This window comes from Pseudorca crassidens, chromosome 16 (genome assembly GCF_039906515.1).
Source record: "Pseudorca crassidens isolate mPseCra1 chromosome 16, mPseCra1.hap1, whole genome shotgun sequence".
NCBI lineage: Eukaryota > Metazoa > Chordata > Mammalia > Artiodactyla > Delphinidae > Pseudorca > Pseudorca crassidens.
The window spans coordinates 32,455,217-32,467,550 of record NC_090311.1 but is presented as its reverse complement, the minus strand read 5'-3'; the positions used below and the strand labels follow the sequence as shown (position 1 = coordinate 32,467,550).

The window sequence follows — 12,334 nt, the reverse complement described above, 5'->3', positions numbered from 1 at the left end:
CATTGTGAAATGATCACAATAAATCTAGTAACCAACCCTCCCGATATAAAGTTATTGCAATATTATTGACCATATTCCTTATGCTGTTTATTACATCGTTGTGGCTTATTTATTATATAACTGAAGGTTTGTACTGCTTAATCCTTTTCACTTATTTTGCCAATACACCCCCCCGCCTTATCGTCACATGATAGAGCAGTTATTTTTCTTTTCTTGACATTTAATATGCACTTATGATGTATTTGTCCTTTTTGCCTTTTTCTTTTTTTTTTTTTTTTTTTTTTTTTGCGGTACGCGGGCCTCTCACTGCTGTGGCCTCTCCCGTTGCGGAGCACAGGCTCCAGATGCACAGGCTCAGCGACCATGGCTCACGGGCCCAGCTACTCCGCGGCATGTGGGATCTTCCCGGACCAGGGCACGAACCCGTGTCCCCTGCATTGGCAGCGGACTCTCAACCACTGTGCCACCAGGGAAGCCCTGTCATTTTTGCCTTTTATGCCATGCAACTACTGACTGTCAACCAGTTGGTTTACTGTTATTAAGAATATATTCTTTTTAAAAATATTTATTTATTTAGCTACGTCGGGTCTTAGTTGCGGCACGTGTGATCTTTTGTTGCAGTACGCAGGTTCTTCATTGTGGTATGCAAGCTCCAGAGAGCACGGGCTTCGTAGTTGCAGTACACGGGCTCTCTAGTTGTGGTGCACGGGCTTACTTGCCCTGTGGCATGTGGAATCTTAATTCCCTGACCAGGGATCGAACCTGTATCCCCTGCATTGGAAGGTGGATTCTTTTATATATATATATATATATATATATATATATATATTTTTTTTTTTTTTTTTTTTTTTTTTGGCTGCATCGGGTCTTTGTTGTTGCGTGCCAGGTTTCTCTAGTTGAGGCGAGCCGGGGCTGCTCTTCATTGTGGTGTGCGGGTTTCTCATTGCAGTGGCTTCTCTTGTTGCGGAGTATGGGCTCTAGGCGCGGGAGCTTGAATAGTTGTGGCACTCAGGCTTAGTTGCTCTGCGGTCTGTGGGATCTTCCCAGACCAGGGATCGAACCCGTGTCCCCTGCGTTGGCAGGCAGATTCTTAACCACTGCGCCACCAGGGAAGTTCCTGGAAGGCGGATTCTTTACCACTGGACCACCAGGGACGTCCCTCACCTACATAATCCTTTAAGAGTAAGGCTTTTTCCTTTCTTTCATGTCTTTGTTGACTTCTTCAGCCTTCAGTGAATTCTTTTACTTTCTGAATGCTTTTAAGACTTTCCTTTATGTGATTTTCATAAATTAGATTATGGTTGCTTTGGTATGGTTTTCTCATGTTCCATCTGTTTGGGGTCATTGAGCTTAATGTGTCTGTGCATTTATAGTTTTGCATCGATTTTGGAAAAATTTTAGCCTTCGTTTCTTCAACAGTTTTTTGTTCTGCCCTCCCTCCTTTCTTCTGAGATGTCCATTAAACGTGTTACTTGGTATTTTTCCATGTCCCATAGCTCATTTGTGTTTTTGGGGGGTATTCTTTCTCTCTATTTCATTTTGTATAGTCTTATATTATTATATCTTAAAGTTCACTTATATTTTTTTCTTCTGCAGTATGTAATTTGCTGTCAGTCCCATCTTTGGAATTTATCATTTTAGAAATTGTCATCTGTAGACATTTGGTTTGGATCTTGAGTCTCTCTTATCCTGCTCCTGCTTTCTTCTACCTTCTTGAGTATATTTATAGCAGCAGTTTTATCGTCCTTGATTTATAATCCTGTTGTCTGACATTTCTGCTGATTGATTTTTTTTCTCATTATGGTTTGTATTTTCCTGTTTCTTTGCATCCCTTGTAATTTTTATTGGATACCAGCTATTGTATTTTTACATGGTTGGATATTGGACTTTCTTTTATTCCTTTAAATATTTTTTTGGTTTGGTATGCAATTAAGTTATTTGGAATTGGTTTGATCCTTTTGATATAAGCATTGTTAGGGTGCTTCCAGAACAGCCTTTACTTTAGGGCTAATTTATCCTTACTACTGAGGCAATACCCTAAGGACTCTATCTGATACCCTGTCTATTAGGAGGTCTTTCTACTTTGAGGGATCAGTCCAGTGTGATTTTGAGATTGTTCTGCCTATTTCTTGTGTTTCTTTCCCTGGCCACCATAGATTAATTACACGCGTGCATAGGTCAGTGTTCAGGCAAAGCCTCTGCAGCTCCCTTCTCTCTGGTACTCTGTTATGCAAATTCTGGCTGTCCTGGGCTCCCCAACTTCAAACTCTATTTCCTCAACTCAGCAAGACTGGTGGGCTCTGTTTTGGCACTCTCTCCTACCACTGAGACCTGGAAACAGGCTGTTAGGTCAGGCATTTGCAGGGTTTCCTTGTTTATTTCCTTTCTCATAAGGACCACTGTCTTGTGCTGCCTGTTGTCCAGTTATCTTTAAAACTGTTGTTTAATATATTTAACTCATTTTTCTAATTAATTAAGACAAGAGGATAAACCTGATCTCTCTTATTCCATTATGGCCTGAAACAGACATCTTAACCTTTATTCCTCCCTGCTACACCATACCTGAGGAATCTAACTCCAGAAGAGAAGAAGTAGAATGTATAATTTGAAAGTTTGTCACATACCTTTTCCACCTAGCCTGTTGAAAATAATTTAAAAATCTAATTCCAAAAACTGGACCTTATTATGACATATTTGGATATGGTAATATTCAAATGTGTTTCTTCTTGCATAGTCATGTATCTAAATCACTGCCCCTGTGATTTAGTTTATAAACCGAAGTATGGTGTATGCAAGTAACTGATGGTCAAATTTTTATTCAGAATGGTATCTTAAATCTCTAGTAAAGTGGAAAGCGTTTTGTTATAAAAATATACCTGCACTTACATTATGATCTAGGAATTCTGCTCTTAGGTATTTACCAAGAGAAATGAATGCAGAGAGCCACACTTGAAATGAATATTTATAGTAGTTTTTATTCATAGTAGCACCTAACTGGAAACAATCTAAATGTCCATCCACATAGATAAATGGAACATTATTCACCAATTAAAAGGAATACATTACTAATACACAGAACAGCGTGGATGAATATCAAAAATATGCTGAGCCATAAAAAGAAACAAAATTGAGTTATTTGTACTGAGGTGGATGGACCTAGAGTCTGTCATACAGAGTGAAGTAAGTTAGAAAGAGAAAAACAAATACCATATGCTAACACGTATATATGGAATCTGAAAAAAAAAAAAAAGTCATGAAGAACCTAGGGGCAAGACAGGAATAAAGACGCAGACCTACTAGAGAATGGACTTAAGGACACGGGGAGGGGGAAGGGTAAGCTGGGACAAAGTGAGAGAGTGGTAGAGTGTATATATGGACATATATACACTACCAAATATAAAATAGATAGCTAGTGGGAAGCAGTTGCATAGCACAGGGAGATCAACTCGGTGCTTTGTGACCAGCTAGAAGGGTGGGATAAGGAGGGTGGGAGGGAGGGAGACGCAAGAGGGAAGAGATATGGGGATATATGTATATGTATAACTGATTCGCTTTGTTATAAAGCAGAAACTAACATACCATTGTAAAGCAATTATACTCCAATAAAAACGTAAAACTATATATATATGTGTGTGTGTGTGTGTGTATGCTGAGCAAAAGAAGCCAGGCACAAAAGAATCTATACAAAATTCTTTAAAGGCAAGTGACTAATCTGTATTGATAGAAATCAGATATGTGATTGCTTAAGGTAGGAGGTAGGTAAGTATTAAGTGTAAAGGGGTCAAAAAGAAACTTTCTGGAATGATAGGAACATTCTATATCTTGATTGGTCTGTTGTTTGCACAGGTATATAAATTTGTCAAAACTCAACAAACAGTACTCTTAAAACATGTTTGTCCGTTTTGTTGTGTGAAATTATACCTCAAAAAAGTTGACTAGGGATTTCCCGGGTGGTCCAGTGGTTAAGACTCCGCACTCCCAATGCAGGGGGCCTGGGTTCGATCCCTGGTCAGGGAAATAGATCCTTCAGGCTGCAACTAAGACCTGACCCAGCCAAATAAATAAATAAATATTTTTTTTAAAAAAAAGTTGACTAAAAAAAAAAAACTATAGTAAGTGGGTTTAACAAATAACCTAGGATTATTGGCTAAAATTGGACATGTTTAAATGATATATAAACAAATATATATGATATATAAATTTATATACACACAAATGTATAACAAATATTAGCAACCTGGATTCTGATTCTTTTCTAAGATGCAGAGTTCTTTTCAACCTTATACTTTCTTTCTTTTTTTTTTTTTTTGCGGTACTTGGGCCTCTCACTGTTGTGGCCTCTCCCGTTGCGGAGCACAGGCTCCAGACGCGCAGGCTCAGCGGCCATGGCTCACAGACCCAGCCTCTCCGCGGCATGTGGGATCTTCCCGGACCGGGGCACGAACCCGTGTCCCCTGCATCAGCAGGCGGACTCTCAACCACTGCGCCACCAGGGAAGCCCTTTATACTTTCTTAATGTATGAAATGTGAAGGTTGGGTTAGAAATTCTTTGTATCCAGCTATAAAAAGAAAAGAAGTCAATAAACTTAAGTTAGTCTTTTAAAAGTTGACGTAAAATTTGTTTTTCCTCAGAAATCTTCCTGCCAAATCTGTGGAAGAAGCTTTACGTCACCGACAAGAATATGATGAGATGGTGGCTGAGGCTAAAAAACGAGGTATAAAATTTAACTCCAGTTGGTATATTTAATTTATTGGTATCAAAAGGAAATGAATTTCAGTAGGATGGAACATGGTGAAATTGACCAAGCCTGTCTTTAAGATGATGCTGATTTCTTATTTTTCTAACTAAATTTGTTCTTAAAGAGAAATAAAATGTCATTCTAGAATCACAGTTTTTCTGTAAGTACTTTTACAAAACTATTATGAGGAGAAAGGCAGCAGACTATCTATGAGAGACTCTGTAATTGTGTCATAAACCTGGGACTACTAGTATCTTAATTTATAAATGAAGATATTATTCATGAATCTATTCCTGAAATAATTTTTACTTGTTTAAAACAGAAATTAAAGAAGCACATAAAAGAAAAAAAATAATGAAAGAACGATTTAAACAGGAAGAAAACATTGCAAGTGCAATGGTAATTTGGATCAATGAAATACTACCCAATTGGGAAGTAATGTAAGTAAGCAGACTTTTCCTGAATTTCAGTCTGTCTCCAAAGGTCTCGTTTCCAATTTTGTATTTTTATGACTTCCAGCATGTATCTTATGTTTTAGCTAAATTATACTATTAACCAATGTTTGAAAACTTTCATGCTTATCTCTGTGCTTTGCTTTTGTGTATCCCTGTCTCTAATGCCTACTTCCCTTACTGACCACCCTCTGTGCCTGTCAGAATTTTACCTATCATTTGAGTCCCATCTGAAATGTTAGTTGATCCATGAAACTTCTAATTTCCTCAGTTACCGTATTTTCTTAATTCTAACATACCATCTATTGCAAGATGCACTATTGATGTAATAGCAGGTTTTTTGGCAAAGAAAATGTTAAATGTGTACCTTCATTGTAATATGCATTTATTAAATGTTAACTATTAAAGTAGCTTCTAACATGCTTCTCTCATAATCAAGATAGTAAGATATAGATGATCTTTCCCTTCTGTGATGTCTCATTATACTTGGAGACTAATACACTTCTTGCCTTAGTTTGCCTTTTAATTTTTGACAGTATTTTTACACATACCTTATTTTTCCTCTAGACTGGATGGTAGGAGATGTCTTCTGCAATGCCTAGTATAGGATGTGCATTGGGAATTTGTTGAATATTGTCACAGTGTGACAGATACTATATTAGGCTCTTTATACAAGTAATCACATTTGATTCTTATAACCTTTACTCCCATTTATCTTATAGGGAAGCTCAAAGTCAGAGAGGTTAAGTGATTTGCCCAGGGTTGTACAATTAATGGTTAACCAGATTTGAACTCAAGTCTATCTGATTTTAAAGCACACACTTCTTTCAGTAGACTGTGCTGCCTCTCAAAGACTAGGGCTTTACCCATAGTAAATATGTTGTGATTTTGTTTTTGGTACTGAATTGGCAATGCGTTTTTATGTTCCTTTTATCTTCTTTTTTCATAATTGTCCCCATATTTCTGATTCTCTCATTGTATCCTTAGTATAAGTGGCAGTTGTAGAAGGCAGTTCCCTTTAAATTACTATATATTTTTTGGCTTTTTTTGCCTACATACATGAGCCCAAGAAAAGAGTGCATCACATACTTAACTCTCTGTGTTCTGTAGTCACTTGGTCATAGACTAGATAAACCATCATGCAACTAGTGTTTTTGGTATAAAAAGTAACTTTCTCCTTTTTTCTCCCCCTTTAATTCTAGGCGTAGTACAAGAAGAGTTCGAGAATTGTGGTGGCAGGGATTGCCCCCTAGTGTCCGTGGGAAAGTTTGGAGTCTAGCTGTAGGAAATGAACTAAATATCACTCCTGGTTTGTATTCTATATTCAGTTACTCCCACACATGCAAACAGCCATCTTCAGCGTTCCAAAGCAGATTAGTAGATTGGTCATTTGAAAAGGCCATATATGGCCATATACCATATGTGTCATTTTAAGAACATGCTTCATTCCCTACCCCCTTCTAAAACCTGGTAAGATTTAATAAGTAAGTTACTATATTTCATATTATATAAATAAGGTTTGTGGTTTTTCCTTTAGTTTACAGCCATCAATAATAATCTTGACATCTAAATATCTTAACTGTGGGTAATTTCAAAAACTTCTGGGTCAAAAAAAGACAAACTTCTGGGTCTAGGTAACAATAGGTGAATAAACATATACAAGGAAAAATAAAATAGTTGTGGAAAAGTTTCCTCTTTTTTCAAAACCATAAATATTGAGGGAAAGCTAGAAATTTCTTTTCCTATCTTTCTACCCAAACCAGTCATTTTGAATTTTTTTATTTAAAAATTTTAAAGTTTAAAAAACAAAAAGAAGTAAGATTCTCATTGTTTTTATTTTCTTAAGTTTCTTAAAACCTTTACGCATAGGAGTAAAATGTAGATAGGAGTAAAATGTAGTGTAGTTTTGATGAACTAAAAAAAATTACATACAATAAGGATATTATCAGTAGGGTAAAATAATTAGTAATAAAAGATACTAATGGTCTGAGTGATAATGATAATGCCAGATAAAGGTACCACAGAAAGACTTAGGGACTCTAATATAATTAAATAATACATTGTTACTTAAAATTTTTTATTTACATATTTATTGAAAAACAGTCAAGCAATAGTAAAGTACAAACTGCATGTTTCGTCCCCCTCTTCCACCCAAAATTCTGCTCTTGATCCTACTCTAGGTACCATTTAGCAATTTGGTGTATGTTCTTCCAGATCTTTTTTCTATGCACATAAAAAAGTGTACATCTACATATGATAATTTTTAAGCCTTCTCTTTTTCTTCCTTTTATTTTTTCCCACAAACCATCTGAACATCCCTCGATATCAGTGCATAAAAGGGGCACTTATATGTACTGTAGCTGCACTGTATTCCACGGTTTGGCTATAGTATAATTTATTTAACCATTTTCCTAGTGATTGCTAAATCAAAGACATATATGTTAAAACAACATCAGGACTTCGGTCCAGTGGTTAAGGCTCCAAGGTTCCAGTGTATGGGGTGCAGGTTCAATCCCTGGTCAGGGAACTAAAATCCCACATGCATGCAGTGCAGCCAAAAAATAAAAACAAAAAAAACAACATCAAGGTACCTGTCTTTTTTTACTCCTCAAAAGTGATTAAAATTAATGAAAATTACCCACATGGAGGATGACTGAAAATAATTTAGAAATATTTACCAAAAGCATCAAAAAATATAACCTTTGATGGATTTATTCCAGTTCTAACACTTTAAGTAAATAAATAATCAGGACTGGTTTCAAAAGCTTTTCTACAAGGATATTCATTACAGCAATCAGCATTATATATAGTTGTACAGAATTTATAACAAAAATCTAAATGTTTATCTTTAGTCTTAAAAGTGATGCCAACTTTGAATAGCATGATCATGTATAGTTTATAAAATTGATTTTCACAAAAATCCTATAATGAACATGTCATTTTAACTTGACATTTTCTTTAATTAAAAAATTAGAATTTAAAAAAAAAATTAGAATTTAGGGCAAGAATTGAGTTTTAAATTAAGCCTAGAAAAGGTATTGTATTGGTTAAAGTTTTAGGAATCAGTTTTGCATATAGGTGAGATGAAGAAGTATGGGTGGCTATTTGAAGTTTTGTTTGCAGTTTTGTTTTTTTTTTGAGAACTTTGGCTTTACACTTTTAGGTATCCTGACAACTTAGGCATTAAAACATTGGTTAGGTTGGTATTAATCTTTTGTGATTCTCTAATCAGAAAGTTATTTTTTAAGCTTAAAATTTGCAAGGTTTGTAAAATAACTGGTTCATTTATTTTCAGTCATTTTAGCTTCTCTCTACTAAACAGTTATGTATTCAGGAGTGAAATGGGTACTCATTCTCTTCTTCATTAGTGGTGGGAAGAAAGCTAAATTTCAGTGGAAGTAAATTTAGTTTTGATAACTTTGTTTATTTTAGGGGCTCTAATAGTTTGACTCTTTTCCTGTTGTATTTGTCTTAATCATGAAATTTATAACCATTAGAGAATAGTAACTAAGAATAGGGGTTCTAAAGTCAGTCAAATGTGGTTCAAATCTTGGTTCCACTCTGTATTAGGTTTGTGACCTTGGGCAAATTACTTAACATCTAGAGGTCTTAGTTTTCTTCATCTGTAAATGGGGATAAGATAATTAGCTATCTCAAAGGAGTGTTCTAACAGTGATTTGTGATGATGAATATCAAATTATAGTGAAAGTGAAGTTTACTGAGAATGCATACAGTATCATTACTGTCAGAAAACAAGAAAGTGAAACATACACTGATCTCAAAATATTCTCTGCTCAAATCCAAGATACTTCTTTAGTCTGCTTCAAGCTGTACATTTGTACATACAGAATAAAATGTGTGACATGCCCAGTCAAGCATGAAATTGAACTGAGATGCAGGTCATCTTATAATAGATGAGCACTGTAACTCTTCCGTGAAGAGATATCCTTTGATGTTTGGAAATGCATTGCTACATTTTTATTATTGGATCAATTTTGTGACTTCCAAAAGTGATGTATTTATTTCATGAGCCTTTTTTTTCCAAGACAGTTTTGAAGTTTGAGTAGAACAGTGAAACTGGAATTCCTAGCTTGGAATCAGTTTGAAATGAAAAAGTGCAAACCTCAGTCTAAGAACTGCAAAAAAATTATATATCTAAATTTTAAGATTATATCTACATCTTATATCAAAACACTGATGGAGATGGGCACAAATAATAGAATTTTTAAGTTTTTTGTTCTTTTTAAAGTTCTTCTTTCCAAACCATGAGTAGTAACAAGAAGTGAACAGAAGGGAGAAAGGGTCAGAATAGTAATAGTCTATTTGAAATGTAAAAGTCAGCAATTTTATAATGATCTGGTTCTTGTTAGTATATATATTGGGTTGGCCAAAAGATTATTTTGTTTTTATCTGTAAGATGGCTCGTAGCACTTAGTTGTCTTTAACTTCATTCAAAACACTTTTGTTAGATTGTATGTGACAGCTGTCATATCAGCGTGAATTTTAAAAAGACATCAAAATTGGTGAATTTTTGTGCAGCCATTTTAATATTGAAGATGGAAGAAAAATCCCAACATTTTCGGCATATTATGCTTTATTATTTCAAGAAAGGTAAAAATGCAGCTGAAATGGCAAAAAAAGATGTGTGCAGTGTATGGAGAAGGTGCTTTGATTGATCGAACGTGTCAAAAGTGGTTTGTGAAGTTTCGTGCTGGAGATTTCTCGCTGGATGATGCTCCACGGTCAGGTAGACCAGTTGAAGTTGGTAACGATCAAATTGAGACATTAATTGAGAACAATTGAATGTTATACCACGAGGAAGATAGCCAACATACTCAAAAAATCCAAATCAAGCGTTGAAAATCATTTGCACCAGTTTGGTTATGTGAATCACTTTGATGTTTGGTTTCCACATACGTTAAGCTAAAAAAAAAAAACCTTGACCATATTTCCACATGCGATTCTCTACTGAAACGTAATGAAAATGTTATGTTTTTAAAACAAATTGTGGGGCTTCCCTGGTGGCGCAGTGGTTAAGAATCCACCTGCCAATGCATGGGACACAAGTTTGTGTCCTGGTCCGGGTAGATCCCACAGGCTGCAGAGCAACTAAGCCCGTACACCACAACTGCTGAGCCTGCGCCCTAGAGCCTGCGAGCTACAACTACTAAAGCCCATGCTCTGCAACAAGAGAAGCCACCGCAATGAGAAGCCCGTGCACCGCGACGAAGAGTAGCCCCCACTCTCCACAACTAAAGAAAGCCCACACAGCAACGAAGACCCAGCCATACATACATACATACATACATACATACATACATACATAATAAAGTTCCCTTTAAAACAAATTGTGACAGGCGATGAAAAGTGGATACCATACAATAATGTAGAACAGAAGAGATCATGGGGCAAGTGAAATGAACTATCACCAACCACAGCAAAGGCCGGTCTTCATCCAAAGAAGGTGATGTTGTGTATATGGTGGGATTGGAAGGGAGTCCTCCATCATGTGCTTCTTCTGGAAAACGAAATGATTAACTCCAACAAGTACTGCTCCCAATTAGACCAAGTGAAAGTGGTACTCAACAAAAAGCGTCCAGAATTAGTCAACAGAAAACGCATAGTCTTCCATCAGGCTAACGCAAGACCGCATGTTTCTTTGATGACCAGGCAAAAACTGTTACAGCTTGGCTGGGAAGTTCTGATTCATCTTCCATATTCACCAGACATTGTACCTTCGGATTTCCATTTAGGTCTTTACAAAATTCTCTTAATGGAAAAAATTTCAATTCCCTGGAAGACTGTTAAAGGCACCTGGAACAGTTCTTTGCTCAAAAAGATAAAAAGTTTTGGGAAGATGGAATTATGAAGTTGCCTGAAAAATGGCAAAAGGTAGTGGAACAAAAGGGTGAATACATTGTTCAATAGAGTTCTTGATGAAAATGAAAACTGTGTCTTTTATTTTTACTTAAAAACCAAAGGCACTTTTTGGCCAACCCAGTATTATGTATACTTAATATGGTACAGTCATACATTGGGATACTGTGCAGTTGTTAAAAAAAAACCCACAAACCTAAAGTAGATTTATTCTACTAATGTGGACCAACTTCCAGTGTGATAAAGCAAGATGCAAATCAATGCATGTAATATGTTGCCACTTTATTTCAAAGGAAAATATATATGTATATGCATGTGTTTGCATATTTTTATCTTTAGAGAATTGGTAAGCAGAAAGTGCATTGGAGGGAAGGAAATTTGTTTCTCACTCTATACTGTTTTGTACTGTTTGAATATTTTAGAAAATCACATTCATATATTACCTTTAAAAACAAATACATTTTTTAGTTTTATATTTTAATTTAAAAAAAAATTTTGGCCGTGCTCTGCAGCTTGTGGTATCTTAGTTCCCCAACAAGGGATCGAACCCACACCCTCAGCAGTGAAAGTGCCAAGTTCTAACCAATGGACCACCAGGGAATTCCCTAAATACATTTTTAAAAAAAGATTAATTGAAGTAAAAAATGTTCTTGGTATTTTGGGCAATATATAAACGTTGGTATTTGGGCAAGAAGTACTTTTTGCTGTTTTGTCATGGAAATTTACAATTTTTATGTATTTTTAAATATCTATAATAGAAAGTAGAAACAATTAAAATTTGAGAATTGAGAAAATTTTTCAATTTCTTTTATTCTTGAAGTTTTAATGAGATGCTGTATATGGAAGCACAGAGTGGTAGTCTCAAAAAGTGATTTGGCAATTAAAGTAAAAAGATAGGGCTTGAGATTTTTGTATGTAGGCCTTCTGGAGAAATTTGTGAAGTTTAGTAGCTTTGGATAGCTTAGGTAGCCTTAGATAGCAATATCATAATGGAGAAACCAGTTTCAAGAGAGAAGGAAAGCAAGAAGTAGCATTTGCATTTATTGAGGGTCTATAAGGTGTCAGGAGGTGTATGTAAATTATCTTATTTAAGCATCAGTAACCCCATGAGTAGGTGGTGTTTTTCTCCGGTTTACAGATGAAGAAAGCCAAGTTCCAGAGTGATCAAGTACCTTTCTTGAAGTCCCACAGGTAGTAAGTGGCAGAGCTGGAATTTGAATCTAGATCTGACTGACTCCGAGAAAATCATGTCTCTGCTATTCTACA

The 12,334-nt window shown here is 35.7% G+C and overlaps 1 protein-coding gene across 3 annotated transcripts in view; it reads left to right on the top strand.

Moving 5' to 3' along the window:
• Positions 1-12,334, top strand: part of TBC1D12 (TBC1 domain family member 12) — a 95,507-nt gene that overhangs the window by 70,543 nt on the left and 12,630 nt on the right. For 2 of the 3 annotated variants that reach the window (XM_067709955.1, XM_067709957.1), the window contains 3 exons: positions 4,633-4,715; positions 5,062-5,179; positions 6,394-6,500. In XM_067709955.1, coding sequence (XP_067566056.1) covers positions 4,633-4,715; positions 5,062-5,179; positions 6,394-6,500 — 308 coding nt within the window. Of the gene's footprint in view, positions 1-3,490; positions 4,518-4,632; positions 4,716-5,061; positions 5,180-6,393; positions 6,501-12,334 lie in introns of those variants that run through there. The other variant, XM_067709956.1, reaches the window with a different exon arrangement.